The sequence below is a fragment of the Haemorhous mexicanus genome, chromosome Z (genome assembly GCF_027477595.1).
Source record: "Haemorhous mexicanus isolate bHaeMex1 chromosome Z, bHaeMex1.pri, whole genome shotgun sequence".
Classification (NCBI taxonomy): domain Eukaryota; kingdom Metazoa; phylum Chordata; class Aves; order Passeriformes; family Fringillidae; genus Haemorhous; species Haemorhous mexicanus.
The window spans coordinates 43,744,122-43,767,180 of record NC_082381.1 but is presented as its reverse complement, the minus strand read 5'-3'; the positions used below and the strand labels follow the sequence as shown (position 1 = coordinate 43,767,180).

Here is a 23,059-nt window from a genome sequence, read left to right as displayed (position 1 = left end):
GAAAACTACTTCTGCCTCTCACCTATAACAAGTTTAGGTAGCTTTTAGACAATTTTCTTTTCTTTCAGTAGTAACCTCCTGAATGTTTATCACCAAAGCTGCTTACCCATTTGGGCATCTTTCCTGCTTGGGGGTCATGATGGTGAAACTGCAGAACCAGCACTGTTACCACCACAGACAGACCAACGATGACCATGATGCTAGCGAAATACTGAGCTGCAAGCAAAAGGAGGACTTGGTTACAGGGGGAGAAATACAAAGAGCACATAATATTCCTTGGCCATGCCTCAAGGTTTGAGAAGCACTGCATCGCATCTGAACAGTGTCTTCTCTGGTCTGCTGCACTGGAGCATTTGAGGTGTGTATCTGCTCAGCTCCCTTCTCTCCTGTGAAGGAAGACCCAGAACACACGGAAGGTGAAAACTGTTTGGGTTTTGTCCCTGAAGAGGAGTGTAGGGCCTCACAGAAAGAACACCTTTGTGCCTGCTGCCAGGACAGTGAGAAGTTGAGCTGACAACACCCACTGAACACCAGCATTCCCAATCCTAGGCCTTCCATGGTACCAGCAGAGGTACTGGAGGAAGATGATGTCCTCCTGATGCCTCTGTATCCCTTCAAAAACAGTCACCAGTTCCCCACCTTTGCCCCACTACTGCTTCCAGGTGGTTAGGCATATTTCTCATTACTCTTCTTAGACCACTTATTCTAGTTCCTATGAAAGTACACTAAAGCCTCCTTGAATGCTAAATTTTAATCTGCGGTGCAGGAAAGAAACCATGATCTTGAAAGCCAGAACTGAGGCTTGAAGCCACATCTCCTAAGTGGCAGTACAGCTTCCTGATGCCAGAAGTGAGCTTGATGCTCTGGAGTGTAAAGCAAAATTGCCCACAAGGGTAATGACATTTGAAGGCTTCAGTGGCAAAATACCAGGGAGCATTTCTGTTGGCTGATTTAATGGTGTAATGTGGGAGAGCACATCACACTGCCCCAGACTGCAACCTCTTGCAACCCACAGCCCTCCTTCCCGCAGCTTGAAGGAAAAGCAAAAAAATTCAGTCAAAGCTCCAAAGCAAGTTTTGTTCTGCCTGTGTTTCTCAATACCAAATTCCACTGCTTTGGGAGCAAAAAGCATGTCTACAATAATGAGGTTCTAAGGTCTTCCTGAAAACAAGGCTGGAATTGCTTCAAGAGGTATGGCTTTTCAGGACAAAATGAATTATGTATCTAGATTAGAAGAACAGTCCCAAGGGTGAGATAAATTTAAAGGTCTCTATTGCACTTATTCATAGAGAGGAGAGTCAACAAGCAGGCAGAAGCAGAGCAAACCAGGTTTCAAGGAAGTTGTTACATGCCCCATGTAACAGAAACATAGCAGTGTTGATACTGCTGGTTTAACTACTGCCATGAGCCAGTAAATAACTTCCTTAAACTCTATGCATTTTGTTGCCATCAGACTTCAAAGGCCTGAAATGGTCCATTTAAAATTGCTTTAGCTAAGACTTTTCATGTATCCTTGGAAAATTAGTCGCCTGGTTAAACTTGGAAACAACCTGATAATATCTGATTCAAGATCCTAGCCAATGATTATCAGAGGAATTGATGCTCCCAGGTTTTTTTTTTTTTTTTTGTGCTGTAAACCCAGGAACAGATGTCAGGAAACTGCAGTAGAGAACAGCTATTAAATAGAAAACAGTTCTCTCCAGAATAGATTGGGAACCAGAGGGGAGCCAGGGACCCATAAAGAAAGATATGTTATAGTTTTGCCAGGTGGTAGGCAAGGAAGAGGCTGGAGATATGTCATCTGCATTTTGAGGGGAGGAGTGGGGTGCTCCTGTTCAAGGTACACTGAAGTCTTCAGTTGGAAAGTAAGGATGGAGGGCATGGTGCATGGCACTTGAGCCCTATGTGTTAGTATGAGGCAGTTGAATGTGTACAAGATATCTCTGAAATCTGGCAGGTAGATCTCTGCCCACCAGGTAGGTGTAGGTGCTGTATTCAGAGAGAAAGCCACAAAGTCCTGGAAATGCCCAGGACTGCTTTAAGGCTGGATTCTGCCAGTCCTGAAGGGACAACAATGAAAGTGGAGGAAAATATAGAAATTACTAGCACAGCTGCTAGTCTTTCACATCTCTAGCTGGAGATATGATGAAGTTGGTTGCCTCCTTTTGTGTGACAGGAGAAGGTAGAATTAATAGCCATTGATCTCAAAGGAATTGCTAGATCACATGCCCATGCATCTCCTTGACTGAAAACCTGACTGCCCTTACAATCTAGATGGCAGGGATGGCCAAGACCCTGGGTCTAGATTCAGTGACCACTCCCCTGTAAGGGAAGGCCTCAGAACTCAGTGGCTATGTCCACAAGGCAAAAAAAAAAAGGATATGGCTCTGAAATTATATCCTTACTTACTCAGCATTTTCTGATTTTTTCATCCTAGGGATTTAATCCTACATCCTCTCTTTCCTGGCATCAGAAAAACATAGTCTTACTGCAGCAGGAGAACTGCTGAGGAAAACTCCTGCACTGTTCTCCATGCACCTCCTTAAAAGCAAGGCCTAATCTTCTAGTCTGCTCATTTCTGTTCCTGACAATCTTTTGCCCTTGCACCACCAAAGTCAAGCCCAACACTTGGTGACAGCTACAAGGGCTGCTGTCCCTGTTCACCTGTGAGGAGCCAGTTCAGTTTTGTTCTGCCTCAATAATGGTTGTCAGAGGCACGCAGGGGAGGGGTTGCACAGGTGCCATGTCCAGAAGGCAGCCAGGAGAAGATGGAGGAAAGCCTCGTCTCTAGGGAGACTTTGCCTGGCCACCAGTTCACGTCTGACATAGGACAGGCAGTCAGCAGGGGAGCACTGAAGACACTTGTACCCCTGAGACACTCTGCAATCGACGGCAGAAGGTCTCTGCCCACGGACTGCACTGGGCCAATGGTCTCCTGTCAGCAGGCAGACTTTGGGAGGAGCTGGGGGCATAAAAAGTAACTGCATTATAAGACTTGGGGGCTCTTTAGGGCCTGTTCTGTCCTTTGCCTTTTGTACCTTTGGGGGCTTCTTGAGTCTTATGCTTTTGCCCTGGCCCCAGCTGACCTTTTGGCTCTCCTGCCCTCAGTGGCTCTTGCTCACCCTAGAGTCTGTCCTGCCTCCCTGTGTCCCTGAGCAGCACCCTGCCTGCTTCGCCTCTGTGTTCCTGCCTGAGCCACGGGCATCCCACCTTGCCTGCCTCTGAGCCTGCCCACCACCGTGACTCTTGCCATGACCCTGTCCAGGGTCCTGGCCCTCCTGCCTGATTCCCCTCCCCTTGGCCGTGTCCAGCCGCCGCAAGGTCTGTCCACAGGCAGGCAGTGTGCACAGTCTTAGGACATTGAGGGCACTCCCCAACCTCTGGAGGTAATATCCTCTTTTTCCCTCTGTCTCCTCTCTCTCTCCCTCTCTCCCATTTTTCTTCCTCTTGCTCCATCTTCTTTAGCTCTCTCTAGTAGAGTAAATCCTCTTTATTTTGTCTTTTCGTTACCAATATATGCTTCTCAGATATAATGTTTGCCTCATTTGGCTTAATTTCATTCCTGACCATCCATTATTAAAAGAACTTGCAGTTCCCCACCAGAGGTGATGTTGTGGAAAATAACACTCTGGCACTCTCTCTGATTATGTCTATGACTCAGGCCTGTCCAGCAAACCTGTGAGCAGAGAAGCCTTTCTGCTTAAAGGATCAAGCTACAATGCTCATGGATAATGCTTCCCTTGGAGCCACAGGACTTCAAACTTCACTCATTCTACCCTAGCCCTACACTGCCCTGAATTAGCAAACTCTGTTTCTGGGTCTCTCCTGATGTTGCCGAGCACAGAAATAGGATGTTTTCCTGTGAGGTGTGGCATGGGGGGCACAAGTAATGAGCTCTGGTCTCCCAAGCAACAGCTTTGGCCTGGCCACCAGACCTTTCTGGCAGTATTTTAGGAACCATCCTAAATCCTTTTTATTAATTTAGTGCTTTGAAGCTGTTGCCCCCACAAAGTCCTAAGCCCATGTGTCTGTTGGCAGAGGTAAAGGCAAATCTGATTTTACAAAGAAGCTCAGCCCCTTTTACTTTAACTGCAGGATGAAAATGTTTAACAACTCCCACTAAACATCCCTCTGTGTCCTACTTGTAAACTCCTAGTTACCAGATTAGCTTGGAATCTTTAACAATTCCGTTCACTGTAGGAAGTGTCAGGAACAGCAACCCCAGATCAGGGTGCATGTGATAGATAATTCACCTGCTCTGAGGCAGAGCTTGGAAGTGACCGACACATTCTGGAGCAGAAGTAGCTCATCTGCACTCTGCCCTGGGTAGCTGCCACAGGCCAGAAAAATACATCAGAAGACCTGTGTTTGGAGCCCCTCATCAATCCTCAGGGATACTGAGTCTGTCTCGGTCACTTCTAAATGCTCTTCATAGGTTTTAAAACCAGTATGATGCTTTCTGCAGCCGAGGTGAGTGAGCAGAACAGCTGGTTTGGATGCTCGATTGGTCTTCAAAAAGTATGAAATATTTGCTCTTGTACAACTGATATTCTTCCTTTTCTTTGCCAGAGGCATTATGTAACAATCAGGACAGCAATTTTAACATCTAGGAGTTGTCATCATCTGTCCCAGGGCAATCTGAAGATGATCAGGTTCTGTTATAATAAGAAATATGGATCTAATAAAACCACAGATAGGTCTTCTAAAAAGTCAGTGACAACAGCTATTTGTTCTCTGCAGGCATACTCTGATATCACTTATACCAAAAGGATAGCAATGATTTGCAATTCATAATTTAAAGAGCATTCAGAACCATTTTTGGATGTTTTGTGTCATTATCTGATGTTAAAGAAGCACCTTAGCATTATTTTAGAGATGTTTTGGAAGACATACTGCTGAAGTGGAACTGGATTAACCTCAAGGATTGATTAGGGACAGGGTCTACAAAACAGAATCCCTAAGATGGATGTTTTGTCTTGATTTTGTCATGGAACAGTGATATCATATCAATCATATCATATCATATCATCATATTATATCATGACAGCAGTTATCATCTGACCCAGGTTTGCTAACATAGTCTATCACAAGACAGACAGTGTATCTGCACTGTGACCAGTCACAGTTTTCTTGTTCCTGTGAAATACTAGGGGAAGGAGAAAAGTGTTGTGCTCAAGTATTCACATTGATCAAGTTGTATGTTGGGTGCCTCCCACTGGTGTTCCTGTTTCTAGTCTATCTTTTCAGAAAACAGCAGGTTTTGCATGTGAAATGAATAACTGGGTCAGAGCCACTCTAAGTCCGTAATTTCAGTCATTCAGGGCTCAATGCTTTGTACTTCTTGTGAGCTCAGAATGAAATATTCACTGCTCCTCCTTCTGGAAATGGTCCAGGTGAGATACTACAAACTGTGCAGGTTAATGAAAACCTCAGATACTGGCAGAGGGGCTTCCAACCACCCTTCTTTTCTCCTGTGGTAGGGATGAGGCCTGGTGCTCGGCAGGTACTGTGACAGTCTAAAAATAGTAATGGCAGAGTTACTCAGAATCAAGAAAATCAAAGATAGAGGAGAAAGTCTTTTTATGACTTACTGTTGTACACAGACAGCAAAGAAATACATAAGTGGACATATTATTAGGGCACTTGTGTTTAAAACTCTTCTCCTTCCACATACTTTTGAAGAATAGACATGCAAGTTTGAAAAGTAAAATTGTTCTCTAAATTCATTTGATTGTATTTTTCTGTTAAGAAAAAACATCCAAGACTCTTTGCCTTTGCAAAAGCATCACTGATCATGGGGAATGAAACTGTAAGAGCTGACATGAATGAGAATTTCTCTTCCATGAAACAGATTGAGCAGGGGCCTGATTCTGACAAGGTACCAGGCAGGACCATGAAAGGATAGGGGGCAAAAGCACACCAAAAACTCAAACAGGGACAGAGTAAAGTGAGATGGCATCAGCTGAAAACATACTGTAAGATGACAAAAAATGTAATAGGGATTAATCTAATTTTCTCTCTAGTCAGATTAACTAATGCCTTATGTTCATAACTTAAAACAATCTGTAACTCCTGAAGGTGACAAAGCACCACATTGCTTCCCTGTACTACTAATTTCCAGTCTCATTTTCTCTATGACAAATACAAGAAATCACCCCAAGCATCTGCTGCAAAGGTACTTAACTACAGTGCAAAGTGTTCATGCTTACTGAAATGGCATAGGCATGGTAAGGAACAGCAAGGAGGGGACACAGCTGGAAAATATCATTATAATGGAGCCCTAAGCAGCAAGTAAATTGGGATTTTTAAAAAAGCAAAGGAGCTTAGCAAAATAAGACAGAGAAATTCAGTTTTGCTAACTAGAGATGGAGATAACTTTATTTTTATTGTGCTTTATTTGATACATCCAGCCAAAATGTCAAGCATCACATGAACACTAATCATAGGAAGTGCCAGTTCCTCATACTTATGAACCTCATGATCCCTTTTCAAACACTATCTACATACCAGCTTCCTGGTGTTCCCCCCTTTCCACTGTAAACTAATTTTTAAGCAAAATATAGACTCTTAATCCAAAATCAGTGGTGTTATTTTGGAGGGAGCTGCTAGAAAATAAGGATTTGCAGCACTTTGAAATTTTTTGGCATGGAAGACAATCAGAAATTATTAACTACTTCTCCTGTGCAAGGGGAAGCCTCGAACTGCAAGGTCTAAAAAGTGTTTACCAAAGAAACAAATCATCTGACTGGCCTGACACATCTGAACATCTCATTTCAAGATTTGGCTTTTGGGCAGAAGCATGCTTTATCTGCTTTGACAAAGTACTTTGAAAATGATACTTCTCAGAGCCCGGGCTAGGATGGACAGAGAGCTGCTAAGTCAGAGCTGATTGCAGCTTTAGTCTAAAGCTGAAAGAGTCCAGCCATGGGTGCTGCTGGCTGTTTTTCTGTGTGACTGTACCTTCTTTGCTACCTGGGGGCTGAACTCAAAGCCTGCAGATCTTCAGCTCAATACAAGTGCAAAGAGCTGTGTGAAGTTTTCAAAGCAGGCATTTTAGGGTCTGTCTTTATATGATGTCACCCTGTCCTTGCAGGGGGAAAACAGAGAAAAACAGAGGTGAATTGCAGAAAGGGGGGGAAGTGCAGACAGTGCCGTGAAGACCCAAAAGTTTTGCCCTCTGGAGGTGATATTGCAAGCAGGGGAAATGAATAGTCAGGAAGGTTAGGCTGGTTAGGCTCCTCACTGGCTTGGCCTAAATTTTCCAGAGCAATGGCTTTTGGCCATGTCTGACTTAACTTGGGCTGTGGCTTGATCTGTCTTTCTGGAAAATTGGCTGATTTTGGTAGGAACTAAGTATTATATTAGGAGATGAATTCTTTTAAGTCTATGATCCCAAACTAGCAACTTATCCTGAAGCATTATTGAAGAGTTTCCTACAGCAGCCCATGACAAATTTGATTCTAGTCACTGCTTTATTTGGAACCACTGGATGTGGGACCAAATGACCACCAACTGTGTAATCTTGAGGAGGCTTCAGCCAAAGGATAGTAATGGAAGGTAAGAGCTGTAGTTAGGAATTTGTTGACTTTGAGGAATTTGTTCCTTAGTGACTTCTTAATGCATGATTTCCTAGTCTTAATTATAAGGTTGCTTTTGGATAGAAAACACTGTTTTATGAAACGGATCTGGGATATGAAGACTTTAAAGGCATTCAGGCGTATATCTATCGCCTAAGGAAAGAACTCATCCTTTCCTGAGAAATGGCTATATAAATATAACCTTACCAAAACCAGATCCTTGTCCACTATTATTTACCTAGAATAATAAAATCATTTAGGTTTGAAAATAACTCTAATATAATTGGTTTTAACCCTTCACTTAACATGGATCACAATGTATTTATTAAAAAAAATAGTCCTTACAGTGTAGAGTTAAATACCTCTAATGCAGTTTTCAGATGAATTACATAGTCCTTTAATTTCAAGAGGCAGAGCCTGATCTCGTACAAAGGCTCTAATTAAAATAACAATATTTGTTAATAGTAGTATTTGTTTAATTTTGATTTAGTTGCTGAACCAGGAATTCAACACAGTGGGACATGCTTATGTCTTCCTATGTAATGCACTGGATAAGTGCAATAATAGGGACTGGAAGGTGCACGAAATCCACACAAAATTACTGGCATTTATAGTGCAGAACAAATCTGCATAATTACATAGGCATTTAGAAAGAGAAAAAAACAATTGTCTTATACCTGAGCTGTATCACACAGGCTTTATGATTTTACCCAGTGATTAGCACAGTCAGATCAGTAATTTAGTTGTGTAGCACATCTGGAGTTCTCTGCATTTCTGTACATACTTTCCTCAAGTAATGAACTCCAGTTTCCTACTCATATGAACTCTTGGTAAAAGTAACTTTAAAGAGAAAAATCAAAGGTAAGTAAAATCACTGCTGCAGCAAGACACACTTCCCACAAGGCATGATTAAGCTACAGTAGGAAGGGTAAGTTTAGGACACAGTTGCGGCTGTCTGAAAGTCTTTTAGGAGCTACACTCTAGAGGTTTTAAGTGCCAGGAGGGACTTCCAGTACCCTGTAGAAAAAGAATCTTTGTTCATAAAGTTGGCATGTGCTGGATTCTAGCCAAACTGTTGTGTTTGTAGATGTCATGGGCCTTCAACTATTTATTTAAATGGTTGAGCTAATTGTTGAGCTATGGGTGAATAATGTTTTAAACAGAATCAGAGACATCATTCTCTGGTTCGGCCTTCTCCTTCCATTGGCATCTCTGAGGAAGGGCAGGATTTAAGTTTTGAAATATTTTGGTGCCTTTCTTTGCATAGATGTGTGCTGTTAAAAACTGGGCTTTGAAAATAAATATTTTCTCCAAAAGGAAGGGTGTGCTAGAGAAGTATGGGAGCCAGCATGCAGCTGGGCAAGGAGGTGCTGATGTGAATGCAAACCCCAAGAAAGCTGAGTGAGAGCAGGGGAACAGCCTGTCCAATTGGAACATATGAAAGCTCTACCCTGCAGCAGGAGCAGCAGGGTTCTGGTGCTCTAAGGTGCTGAGCAGCCAGCTACTGATTCCTAGGTCAAGTCTTGTCACTTCAAAAGTTGACCTGTTTTAACATATATTAACATGGTAGTTGGTTGGCTGCTGAGAAATGGGAATCTCTTGTCTGGAGAAGTTGGATGTGTAGAGTAAGAGAGTCTCTGCTTTGGGTAGCTTTATAAACAGACTGAGAATGAAGAACACATACCAAGGAAGGGGTGACCCAATTTGGAAAGGTACTAAAGAGCAGCTGTCTTGTCCCACTTGCATCCTTCTGATAATTTATTCTGATAGGTGCTTTGTTTGTTATTAATCTAATTTGATGTTCCCCTTAACTAAGAGGAACTAACTTATGATTTCCACATTACTCTGTAAATACGTTCCAGATCGCCAAAGTTAGTACTTTTCTTGGTGTCATATTAGACCAGTTCTCCTTTGCTACCTCAATAAAGACACTCTAACAGCAGCTGTGATATTTTTCCATATTATTAGAGTTCAGTAGTTAAAGCTGAGGTCAGAAGGAGAAGAAAGCACAGCATGTTAGGCATTAGTGGCTTTGAAATAGCAAAGGCTCTGAGGGTGCATGCAGATCCAGAGAGGTATGGATGCATGTTTGTTTCTAAAGACTCAGGTCCTAAAAATATAATGCAGATTTTTAAAGCATGTGGAGTCACATTTTCAAAGTATCTCTGCACCCACGTGCATGAAGACCAATAACAATGACTCTTCAGCAGATCAGCAAAGGATCTTTCTACTTCAAAACCAAACTATCTGCATCCTTCACAAACCACATGCTTTAGATGATTTGTTTATTCCTGAAACCTGCTGCTAACCGTGCTAATTCTTCAAAACTGGAATGAGCTTTCCAAATGTACTCCTTTTCCTTGTATTAATTCTGAAGATTTTAACTGAACTAGCAATCACACTGAAAAACTGAAAAACTATGATCATGACCTGGCATATTCTATTCAGCAGCTTAAATATTCTCTGTGGGATCACCTGTAAGACCACTGTGAGGAAGATGCTATGTCACTTTGTTAGAGTAAGTATAAGGTTTTCAGAACTCGAGATTATGTAAAAGCGCACAGCCCAGCTTTGAGCACTTACTGAAAAAGGGCTGTTTGGGTGCAGAAGCCAAATGGATAAGCAGTCTCCCTGCAAATTTGAAGGGGAGCAAGAAGATAGGGGCAGGGTTTTAAACTATAAATACTGTGGAAGGGAGATAAAAACCCAAATGTAAATGCAGAAGTAGCAGACAAGGGTGAAAAAAATAGTATTGGGTAGTCAGAGCAAGAAACACCTTGAGAATGGTGAAACAAGTTGGAAGATGTCACCTCCAGAGTGAGAAAATTCATTAAGTCTGGGTAACATGCAGGATCAACTGAAACTCTGCACATAGTCATGAAAAAATTCCAGTTACTGGAAAACTGAGATGTTGAGGGACATTTCTCACTACCAGAAGCTCTTCAGGCGATGTTATATGAAGGAGTCACTTGAATGTGAGGGGCTTCTGCCTATATGGACAAGACCTGCTGGAGAGTTTGTGGACCAGCTTCAGTGAAGAGGCCAAGAGGACTGATTCTGTGGTGGGGGTGCATAATAGACCATCCAAAGACACTGGACATGGGGACTTCTTAAAACAGCTCAGGGAAACCTCTACCTCACAAACCCTCATTGCCACCAGGGCTTGATCTACCCTGATGACTGCTGAAAAGGCAGCACATATATAATGTATAACCAGAGGCGGTGCACATTATGCTTCTCTAGCAATGAATAACTGTTTGGGAACATAATAATCAGTGGCAACCTAGGCTGGAGTTATTTTGAAATAGTGAAGCTCAGGACCATTAACCAAGTGAGGACTAAGAACAGCAAATCATAGACCTTGGACCTCAGGTGAACAGACTTGTCATTTTTGGGGGGATCTAGTAGCTGGGATCCCACCAGGGAATGCTCTGAAAGATAAAGCAGCACAGGAAAACTGCAAGGGTTTTTTAAAGCACAGTACCTCCAAATGCAAGAAATAGGTAAGCACACCAGTAGATGAGTTTGGCCAAACTATGAACTCATGGTAGGGCTTCAGTGCAGAAGAGATGGGGTTGTAGGAAGCAGAGACAGGCTACAAAATGAAAATTTGGAAGCATTATCTGGTCATTATGGTTGGTGTCAGAAATGTTAAAACTCATTAATTGAAGCTGGTGTGGGAATCAAAGGCAACAGGAAGAACTTCCACCACTATACAAACACTATACAAACAGCTAAACAAGGCAAACATGGACTTGCTGCTGGAGGGGATGATTTAGTGACAAGGTCAAGGCAGTGTGTACTTTGCCTCAGTTTGCACCATCAAGGTCTCTGACATTTCTATGTTTAGACATGGTTCAAGGATGAGGAACACGACCAGCAATAGGCAAGGAAAGACTCATTGTGAGTCTGAACCTGCCCAAATCCATGGGATCATTGAAAAATCTAAAGGGATTATTGTAAGACCAAGGAGATGGAGAAAGACCGATGTTGCATCCACCTCTCAAAAGGACAATCCAGAGAACAAGAGCTTTGTCATTCTGACTCTGTCCCTGGGTAAACCAGGCAGTAAGTCCTCAGGGAACATTTCTGGACGGTTGAGGAAGGGGATGGGGATGGGAACAGCCATCTAAAATTTAATAGGAAAAATCACGTCTCACCAGCATGATTGCCTTCAATAACAAATTTAAATATTTGCAGAGAATGAGAGAGTAGTGGATATCATTTACAGCAACTTTAGGAATTCTCTGATAAGCAGAAATTGTCTGTCATTGCAACATCAAAGTCCATAAAAATACATAATTATTCATAGCTGTTTTCGGTACAAATCCTACCTTCTATGATAGAAGACAGTATTAGTAGAAACTGTTCAGGTTAAAGGTAGTGGACTGGCCATAGGCAAGTGTACCCCTTTACAAATTCTAAACAGGTTTGTTACACATTATACATAGCAAAGTTATGTCAACAGTAGCTCAAGATGGCTTGTGTCTTCTCCCTGCATACAAGTTTCTCTTAGAATTGTGTCTGTCTCCATTACATCCTAGATATATGCTCAGAAGTTTTTTGGAAGCTCCTGTATGAGTCAAAGCCAGGAGTCCTGCTGACTTTCACTGAGATGAGTAAGTTTTTTGGAGGCTTTCAGAAACTCTTGCCTATGGGAGCCATTGTCCCTACTGTTGCATGCTTATCCTCCTTCCTCAGAATCAGGCCTAGTCTTAAAGCCTTGAAGAGAGATAATGAAGCTGTCTGAGTAAATGCTTTTTTTTTTGTCCTACTCACTATATAACGTTTTTGAGGCTTTCGTTTATACAACTGTGAGGTGCATCTTCCATCAGCACCTAGCTATATCATTGACTATTTGGTCATTTCTGCTGTCTAGAACATGTACTTTAGTCATGATTTGTACTCACAGGTCTTTTAGATAATGTTCATTTTTTGTTACTTTGTAAAATAGGACAGGTTTATTTTGTCTACCCTGCAATAAGGCCCCATGAGACCAAGGTAAAGGGCAGTCCTATATAAACAGAGGCTGTAACAACTCTGTCTGGCTCACAATTCAAAGATGATGATCTAAGTTTTCAGTACAAATTAAAAATGCTTCAATGATATACTCGAATTTTGACTGTTGTATCCTGAATTGCTCTTCAGATTTAGAGGGAAGAGGGAAGGCAGGAAGGATTTGTGTAATAGCAGGGAGGTGGTATGATGCAGAAGAAGAAAAATTAATTTTCTGCAGTGTTGATTCTATGTCCTCTCAATCCTTGCAGTTACCTGCTTATCTATTATTTCCAGTGACTTTTTGTAACTTCATGTAGGTTCTTTTCATACATGCACATGGTGAAATCCAGGTTGACATTCCTGACATTGCTGAATGCAAAACTGGAGTAACAAAGAGTCAGTCCTCAAATTGGCTCTGAACAGCTGAGAGGTTATCATGCACAGTGCACAAAGCAATGAAAATAAACTTACCTATTAGTGGGACAGAGTCAGAAGTTGCAGGCATGATCTCAGCCACAAGCAGCATGAATACAGTCAGGGAAAGAAGGACAGTGATACCTGGAGGGAGTATATATTTGGGAAGAATGAGGAAAATGAACTCTGCAGCTGCCCCTCTGATGTCTTTGCTGTTAAATATAGCATTGTTCTGATATACAGTTAAGGCAAACCCATGACTTTGTGTCTGTCAATGAAGATTAGAACTTCCACAAAGTGCGAGTGTTTTTAGATGCAACACTATCTGCTCTCTTTTCACTTTTCTCTAATACACACAAACCCTTGTGTGTATTAGAGAAATGGAGAAATCTTTTTTTCTGAGTGAAAAAAAAGCTTGTAAAAATGGTGAACTACTGTGCTTTTCCAAAACAATGAACAAAACCCAAATGGTTGTTAAGGGCTAGGAGAGACTTGCAGAGACAGCAGCCTAGGTTTTGCTATCACATATTACAAAACATCCCTCAAAGACATGCAGTCTGTTTTAAAATAAGCTCTTTATTCTATCTGGAAAGACTGTTGCTAAACTTAGCCATCCTGATCAAAAGGTCAATGCATGAACATTAGCTCCTATTTTTATGTCAACATTGTAATTCAGCTCAAATAACTCTTTTCCTTATCCCCATCCTATATTTCATAGACAGCAATTGTACCCCCGATAGCCTGTGTTTTATTTCTTGTAAAGCAGGCTGCTAAGATACCTTTTTTTTTTAACCAAAAAAAGCCCCACTGAGGACATTTCATATGATTTAGAAGTCTCTGTCCTGAGACAGAATCATGCAAAATTGACTCTTAAGATCTCAGCTGGCCCGATGTGTATTTACACTCTTGTAGTGTATTTACAGCTTTTGCCTATCTCCTCTTGGAAGGAGACCCTTCCCATTTTTATCAACACACACACAACAGTAAATCTCGTTTAGCCCTTCCATGGCTGTGTTCACAGGAGACACATGACTAGGTGTTTTGGGAGCTAATTTTGAAAGTGAAAATCCAGTGCCCAGCTGCTGCTATTCACCGCCCTTCACTCTTTGCTTCCTAGTATGTTTCATCTGAAAAAGAGAGTCAATGAGCTGTAAAATGCATTGAGATGTACTGAAGTACATAACAATAGGCGTGACAGAATACAATCACTGCCGCCTATGCCAGCAACAAGTTCAGCTTCCTCCCAGTCCACAAGGTATCGTATGTGTAGCACAGGATGTGTGAAAGTCATACAGAAAGCTGTTATCATTGTTCCTGTAACCAAAAAACTACTTCTATTGTTCCTCTAGTGAAATCTTTCTTCATCAAGCAACATAGTGACATGAGGTATTTCTTTTCCTATTTTATAGGATGCTTATAATCAAATGAATATTTTAGCACTTACCTAAAGAAATCTTCTCCCCAGAATCAGCTGGCAAGAGGAATACAAGCAGTGCTAAGCCAGATATGAGAACACAGGGAATGAGTAAGTTCAAGCCATAGTAGAGGGTGCGTCGACGCATGGTGATGGTGTATGTCACATCTGGGTATGGTTCTTTGCAGCATTCATAGTACATCTCATTCCTCTTCCCTGGGACACCTACAGAGAAGATGATCAGAGCAGTGGGGAGAGATGCAGGACTCCCAGTTAGCTCCCTGGACTGGACCAAGTGATGGTTTATGAGCCAATGTGTGTCACCTCTGCTATTCTTGGTCCACCTTCTGTGTTTTCTAGGGTTTGCTTTCATGCCTTCTGAGTCATTCAAACCTAGCTTAGCTAATAAAGCTCATCTGAGCCAGAAGAAAACAGTCCTGGGCATCACAACCTCAACAATGTGCATTCTGCCTTCCTACATTCTGAATGGTAACACACTGTTGATGTGATATTCACTAGCACATGAAGCAAATTTTCTGGGTGACAAGTGCCACTGCTTCTCACTTTTCTGTGATATTCTATACGTATTTGCACTTTCTTTGTCAGGAAAAACAGACAGGCTTACTTTTCAAAAAGGATGCCAAAGTCTGTTATATCTGAAGATTGAGACACAGCTGTCCAATACAGCTGCACTGCAGGGTTGCCCGTGGTGATCCCACTGCAGCAGATTGCCTGACATGCTCCATGATGGAGACTGCAAGAGCACAGGAAATGTCAGGAGAGCTGGAAGAAGTCAGCACCTTGTATCTTTCATGCCAAAATTGCTCACTTCTCTTTTGTTTCTGTGGACATGACAGATGATATGACAATGTGTGCATTTTGGCAGAGGCTTAGCAAAGTTCTTTTAAAGGATATAGCCATGGCTTGCCTAAGGTGCTATTTAATGCTTTTGTTGCATGAGCTAAATAAGTCCCTGTTTTGTTCTCCCTGGTCAGGGTTGAAGGCAGATAAACCACAAACTCTTAATCAGATATGCAAAGTTATTGGACAAAAATACACATTGTAAAGGAGGACTGGAAGGGAGGATTGCTCTAAAAGAGCTGGACTTTAGGAGGATTTCACTATGGAGTCTTCTGGCTTCTCATAAAACTGAATATGATTTCTAAGATGCTCTGCATGGTAAAAATACTGCATGCAGTTGGGTAGGACACTTATTTCCTTGTCCTTGCATATCCAGACTGGAAGATAAATGTATTTTTCATAATCTCTCCTTGCAGTTGTCTAAGTTAAATCAATTTCTGTAACATTGCTTGTGACTTACAGCTACATAAATGAGTTCAAAATAACTTACTAGTTCTTGGAATAACTAGTTCTGGACATCAATGCATTTGAAAATACAGGTATCTTCCAAAGCATAGAAGAGAGACATACTAATCTGTGCATTTTATGAACTGGTAGACACTTTGATGAGAAAGATCCATTTAGGTAAAAGTGTTGCTGAAATACTTTCTACACCAATCAATTCTGGTGGTGTATTAGAGTAAATGTGACAGTAGTGCTCCATGCACTTACAAGAGATACATCCAAGTTTAGTACTGACAAACTGCTCAGATGTGTCAGGACTAGTAGCTTTCATTTATGTACTCAGTGGCAGGCAAGTGCTTCAGAACACAGTGTTTTCAGACACAGTTCAATGAACATTACTGAAAGGCTGTGTCTGATATATGATTTTTTCCTATTTTTTTGCTTCTTCTTAGATCTATATCTTTAATATCTGTATTCCATGTTCAAATGATTGATAATTTCTATATATTTGAGGTTTGCCTTTGCAAATTAGACTATTGAAAATTTGTAGGTTGGCCAATTTACCCACTAAATCCCATTCTCCATTTGAGATGTAGTTGGAAACATCAGCCTCGAGCATCTGCAGGTCAATCAACCAGCCACTGTGAGTCCAGGAGCCAAACTTCAAATCACACTTCTGCACATCAAAGGGGAACCAGCGGACATCAATGTAACATGTGCTCTTCAAAATGCCTGTAGATAGAAATCAGTCATGATCAAGCATGTGCAGGGTGCATTTCAACTTACCCTTATCTGTCTCTGATTGTGAACAAGTTTCCTCCTCACAAATTCTGTGTGATACAGCCATGGGGTAACCAAACAAGTACTGCAAGTGGAAGATGCTGCCATGAGAGGAATAACCTCCCTCCCTCCACCACTGAAGATCTCTCTCACTGCATCCTTGAGGTAGGTTGCCTCCAGGAGCAGCCCAGCCTGTGGCCCTCCAGGAGCAGCCCAGCCTGTTCCCCAGCGCCAGCTGGCCCTAGCAGGTTACAGGCAGTGTTGCTTGGTCTGACAGAAGCAAAGAATACGCCCCAGGAACTTACTGTGCTGTGACCAGATCTTTGAAAGGAGCTCCTGGACAGGCCATGCCTCAGACCCACAGCTCTTTGAAAATACATTGCTGTCCTAAACCTTGCTCAGTGCTGGCCTTTATCATCTGCGTGGTAACCGAGCCTTGAGTTTAATTCTGAATGTGTCTAGTTCATGTTCTCAGATGCTTTAAGGGGTCTAATGGGTAGGACACAGCAGGGGAGCAGCCATCAGGGAAGTAATTGCTGATCCCCACTGGGCCTTGTGGACCTGCTTGGGGACAGTGCTATGCTATGACAAAAAGTTTAGGAATTTTTTGACCACCATAGTGATCAACTGTCGGATAGCCTCCGTGTTTGTGGGTGAGTCCTTGGTGAGGCACTGAACCAGCAACACAGATTAAAAGAGACTGAGACTTGGGCCCCACTGGATGAGACCAATCCCAGCTTGTCTTTTCACTTGGATTTTCAGCTTCAGCCTGGCAAGAAGGGCTTCAGTGCTGAGCGAGTGCTGCTCTTGGAGTCACCTCTGCTCACATACCTCTCCACACAACAGAGACCTAGCTGGACTGCACATGAAACATGATGACATGGTGCACACCACCTTACTTTGGATGACACCTTAGGTGGGCCTCTGGATGTTTTGAGCAAACTGCTCAGGAGAATGTTTTACTGCTTCATAAAGTATAAATGCCACTGATAATGAAATTTTCATAGTGGGTCTGTCCCACTATTAGACAGTCTAACAATGTTTGCAAGGTTGCAAAAATTAGGTTGCAAAATTTCCACAGAGGGCTTTTAAATACCTTGGTTTCATTCATGAAGGAAACCTGCTTGAAATTACTTGATTAAAAATAAACAAACAATGTCTGTGCCCTACCTGGAGGAATATATTGGCAGGATCCAGAGTAGTTCACCAGCACATTTGTGTGAAATGTTGCATCGAATCTTTCATCTGCACTGTAACACAGTATAAACAAAACACAACAAACTAAAGAAAAAGCAAGCTGATGTGTGAGTAAAGACGTAACTGTCAACATCTTTTGGCTGAATTAAGTTCCTACATCTGGGTGAAGTGTCTACCCTTGATAAATATCTCAGTTCCTCATAGTTACTGTCAGCCTGCACCTGGGCAGGCTGCTTGCATGCTGCAATGTCCTCAAAGAAGTGAGAGGCAGAGTCTTGAATGTCTTAGAAAAAAGGCAGAAGGAAAAGAAGCGAAAGTGTCACATTAGCTGTATCAGCTGTAAAAACTGGACAGTTGGGACAATGAGGCCTTTCTAGGGCACCTGTCAAAATGAGGCAGGTCACCACATAAATCACCTTATCTGTTATCTTACCCAGATATCTGTAGTAGCAGATACATTGTAACAGCAATGGTGTCCTGACATAACAATTCTGCAATCTCCTGAGATGCAGAGAGGACAAGAGTTTGCTTCTAGCATTGGAAGAAACCACTGGAGAGAAGTTATTTTAGGGGCTTGTAGGAGGAGATTCACTGAAACTCCAAGAGTAAAAGGGACCAAGAATAGAGAATTTCTTTACTAATCCAAAATTCTGAGATAATTAAAGGGGTAATGAGCCAGACAAGGACACGATTCTTCAAAGAGGCAGGTGGGGGGGCTTGTTCCAGAGGGTATCTTAGGAAGAGATTAACCACAGAGGGATCCCCTGGCTTGTAGAGCCTTCCTGGGAGTGGCTATGTGCAGGTCTATGTTGCATGACTACACCATCCTGCATACCCTGTCTTTCAACCAGATTTTAAAAATTCAGAGCCTCCATTACTCTTCTGATCTGCTCTTTATCCATGTCTTGAGCCTTCAGTCCCCAATACAAAACAAAGGGGGTGACACTGAAAAGCCTAAGTCCAGAACGAGTGATACTTATCAAAGACACAAAAGACAACAAAAAGGGGTTTTATAAGTACAAGGCCACAAGGAAAATAGGAAAGTAAGGGAAAAAAAAAACAGGGTGCAGAGAGCTGCAGTATCTTGCACCCTGTGTGCCTCACTCTTTGCAACTCATTCTCACACAGTGGCAGGAGTCCATGGCTGAACAGGGGACGAACAGGTTAAGGAAATGTAGATAAGAGAGATTCTACTCAGCAGAGCTGATGAAATTTACTCTGGAGAACTGAAAGGACTGGCCGAAATACCCTCTGAAGCATTAACAATTATCTGTAAGAGCTTGAGGAGGAGAGGGAAGGGCATGGTGAATTAGGGGAGATCAAAGAGAATTCTGACTTCTTTTAAAGGTGAAATCATAGACATCAGCCTAACTTCAAAGAAAATGGGGTGAAACATCTGGCACAGATTTGTGAAGGGCCAACTGCATCAAATCAATCTATTTTTCTTACTAAGAGGAGGCTAGTATATATCTGAATTTCAGCAGGTTCTTATAAACTACAGTAATATGGACTAAGCTGTATGCCTCATTTTTAGAGACTGAAAAGGAATAAAGAGATGGTAAGAAGCAAAGCTGAGGTAAAGAAGAGCACTTAAACAATCTAGGTCTCTCCAGGCCTCCTCTGGATATCTTGTAGTGAGGGTTTGGAATGGAATATAGATCATGGTGAACTCTGGAAACTAACAAAATGAAATTTAATCTGGGTAATTAGAAAGCATTACCCTGAAAACTGTCAGAGAAAGACATAAGAGGGAAAATCTAGTAAGATAGCAGAGCTAAACAACAACATCTGGGGTTTGCAATAGATAAAAAAATAAGTCCAGAATTAAGATATTATTAGAGAAAACCCCAAATCCCTTTCTCCTGGAAAGCATTAAGGAAACAGCTGTCTAGAGAGTTTCCACTTCATTTAACACTGCAGCAATGCTGTCTAGAGAGCTAGATTCATCTCTGTAGAAGGAAAAACAGATTAGCAAATGTTCAGAGTAGAAGAATGATGGAGAGGTTTATAAAATATGTGATAATGGAAGTGGGATGAAAATCCATTTGTTTACTTCAATCAGAAACACTATGACACATATAGGACAGTAGATCTCCTGAAGATCAGGTAATTTTGAAGAGACAATAATAGTTTCCTCTCTGTGTTCACTGAGAAAAAGTTAAAGAAGACATCTGCGGAACTACAGCAAGAAAGATCAGATGGGCTACTAGAAAAATCTGTTAGCTGGTGCTTGCTTGGTTTTGTTAACTCTTTAAGGGTAAGGCCAAATCTATAGAGGGCAAAAGGCCCATGGTATCAGTGAAGCATGGCTGATTTTCTGCACTTAGTTCTAGTCTCCTACCAGCCATTTCACATCTTGCTTACCTGTTATACAGAAGAATGTCTGGTACCCAAATCTGGTCAGCAGGAAATCGCAAGTTCTGCACTCCTGGGTATTCATATTGATCCCAAGACAAGTAAGCGTCAACCCAGGACTGTTGACAAACACATACATCAGATTATATGAGCTTTTAAAAGTCTTCTAAATTCTTTGTAATATTATGGGAACAGAATAGATTTTGCCAATAGCAATAGCTGCAGTATGATAATAGTTTAATGCTTGGTTTTAATTATTAAGAAAAGCTGGCATCTATAGAGAAAATAACTGTATGACTACTGAAGACAGTGCTTAGCACTTCATCTTGTGGCCAGAAGTCAGGCACCCCAAACCCTTGCTGGTGTGCTGGCAGAACCACTGGCAGTAGGCACCTCCATGAGGTCTGCTGGTTCTAAAGTAAAGTGGTTTTTGAGGTAGTTAGTGGCAGGTGGACCAAGGTCTGAATCTCCCCGTTGTGTGGAAATAATTTAATCTTAATCTCTTACAAAGGCTGGGTGACTCTTTTACTAACCACCTTGCTATGAGAGGAAGGCAAGTTAACTTTACATGCCAAGGGGCTGTTTCTGATCCCATCTCCTCCACCTCAACACAGTTAATTCGAGAAAGGTGCAGGAACACCTTTTGGGAAGAACCTTCTGACTTACAATGAAGCTCAATGGGAGTCTTGCAAGGGAAAACTTAATCAGTGGAACATCTGCATGGAACATCTGAACCTGTGGAACATCTCTGCAAGGGAAAGGACACCTACAGGCTCTGACCTAACAATCCTGTAGTCATATAGATTTATCTTACTTAGTTTCTTTAATATAAAAATGCTCATTTCTGCTGCAAATCCCAGCAGGTAGCTGAGGAAGAAGCAGCCTGCTCAGCTGAACATATTAATATGAGATAGTGTTTGGCTAGTGAAAATCAAAGTGGAATTAATTTAATCATTCAAGTCTCCCGCTGTTTTTTTGTTCAAGAACTGCTTTTTTCCTGACCACAAGCCCTTAAGGAGAGCTGTTTGTGGAGCATAAAACACTGTATCCCCTCACCACAGGCAGCCAGGCAGACCTGATGGGAAATTCTGTCCTGTAAAGGAGGTCCCTTTCCTTAGTAAAGGTAAGTTTTTCTTATTCTGTGTGAGCATGCAGGTGAATCCTCAGCTGGAGCAGGTTGCAGAAGAGGGAGGAGGAATGTTTATGTAAGAGGTTTGTAAAGCACGAGGGAAGGCAATATCCCAGAGAGATGCCTGGGTTCTGCCAGCAGCAAAGCAGCAGTGGGTCCTTTGTAGTCCCTGGACTACCCACCACCCCCTATGAGTAGTCAGCATGTGACCACTTCTGTGTTCAGGGAGAGATGCCCTGGCTTCCAGTCTCAAGCAGAGGTGGGATTTTCCCAGAAGTGGCAAGTGCAGGTGCCTGCTTTACTGAGTGTTTGGCTTGCTCATAAGTCTCCATCACTGATTATGGACAGAGTCTTGGGCCCCTTGAAGATTCTCTTCTTAGCTATGATTGGACCCTAACTCTGGACTCTTTGTTACTAGATCACTACATCCAGTGGCAAAACAATGCTGTTGGTTTCCATGCTCAAAAGGTCAACAGGTCTGTCCAAAGGATTAGTGTAGTCTCCTGAATTTAATTTTTAATTCTAAAAGGAGTACTAGGGAAATTTTAAAGGACTCAAAACACCTGTATTGCATTATACATAATCTATAAGATAGCAGTCTTTCTTTTCTGCTAAGAAATCAAATTTAGTAGTTTTCAATTAGAGATTCTTTACTGACAGAAGTTACTCACCATCTGCAGCCAAGCATTGGTGATCAACACCTGATTCTTCTCATCCTTTGAACAAAAGAGGGAAGGAAAGACAACAGAAAAAGGGTTGAAACAGTTTGATTACAGATGGAAGAGTTTCTGTGTCTTCTAGAGAATCCAGACTTTTGGGGTACATAAACCAAACTCCATGGAATAGATTGTGAGCTCACTGGAACATCACTATTTGGCCCAGACAATAGTGGCTCTTTTTCTTATCCTTTAAACATATAGACTCCATGTGTTTATCATAGCTGATCAACAATTGAAAGGAAAGTAACAGATGATTTCTCTTTTTTTTCTGGGGATGAACTCCTCACCAAGTTTTACCTTCTAGCTACTTGCTCAAAACAAGATGGTTTTCAGTCCCACACTGCATGTCATAGTTGGGGAGATTTTATGTTGTATTTGCTGCCACTGCAAAGCAATGGTGAAATAATGCCAGAAGTGCTGTTCTTTTCAATTGTCATTGCTATGTAACTTAGGTCTGGCTAAAGATAAGAAAGAGTTAGCCTTGGGCAGAAGCTATCACTTGGGTAAAAAGACACAAATGCTGTTTGAGAGGGAGCTCACACAATACCTGCACAGAGCAGGAGTCTGCAGGTTCATTCCTGTATACAGAGGCCATGGGGAAGAATCTCTTATAACAGAAATGAAGATGCTCTCACCACGCAGTTGGTGCTCAAGGTCTCTAGGGAGTCACAAGGTGCCCATTTTTCTGCAGTTACTCAGCAGGTGCAGGACCCTGCACTGTGGGGATGGAGAAGCAGGGCTGCAGAGTCACTGTGTTGCAGATACACAGGTACCCAAACACCACCACAGCCATGCCTTGCACCTCCCAGCACCTGAGGCTGTGCTGCTCAGGGGGACTGGCTCACTGAAAGCCCAGCTGTCCCTGTGTATGTCCATGCCCTAGGAAGCTTATGTGGTCGTCTGCAGTGTTTTGGGTGGGAGACATTGCAATTCCAAGGTGCTTGGTAGGCATTTAAACCATACAGAGAACTCCCTGGACATGCATGCCCTTTCTGATCATGTCCTTATTGCAGTACTTACTCTCTACCAAAGTAGAAAAACCTTAACTACCTTATTCACTTTGGAAAAATACTAGTCTGTCCACCTCAAGCTACATTCATTCTGCCTTTCCTCCCCTCCTCCCCCCCTGAGCTACCCTCACAGTACAGATGCAAAGAAACTATCCCAGAAG

General features: G+C 42.1%; 1 protein-coding gene across 1 annotated transcript in view; it reads right to left on the bottom strand.

Annotated features, from left to right (window-relative positions):
* LOC132322497 (neuronal acetylcholine receptor subunit alpha-7-like) overlaps positions 1–23,059 on the bottom strand; it is a 63,542-nt gene that overhangs the window by 6,174 nt on the left and 34,309 nt on the right. Inside the window, exons 4-10 of the mRNA XM_059836989.1 lie at positions 21,841–21,885; positions 20,050–20,159; positions 17,659–17,738; positions 16,273–16,440; positions 14,434–14,628; positions 13,047–13,133; positions 107–216 (exon numbers count right to left, since the gene is read on the bottom strand). Coding sequence (XP_059692972.1) covers positions 107–216; positions 13,047–13,133; positions 14,434–14,628; positions 16,273–16,440; positions 17,659–17,738; positions 20,050–20,159; positions 21,841–21,885 — 795 coding nt within the window. The remainder of the gene's footprint in view (positions 1–106; positions 217–13,046; positions 13,134–14,433; positions 14,629–16,272; positions 16,441–17,658; positions 17,739–20,049; positions 20,160–21,840; positions 21,886–23,059) is intronic.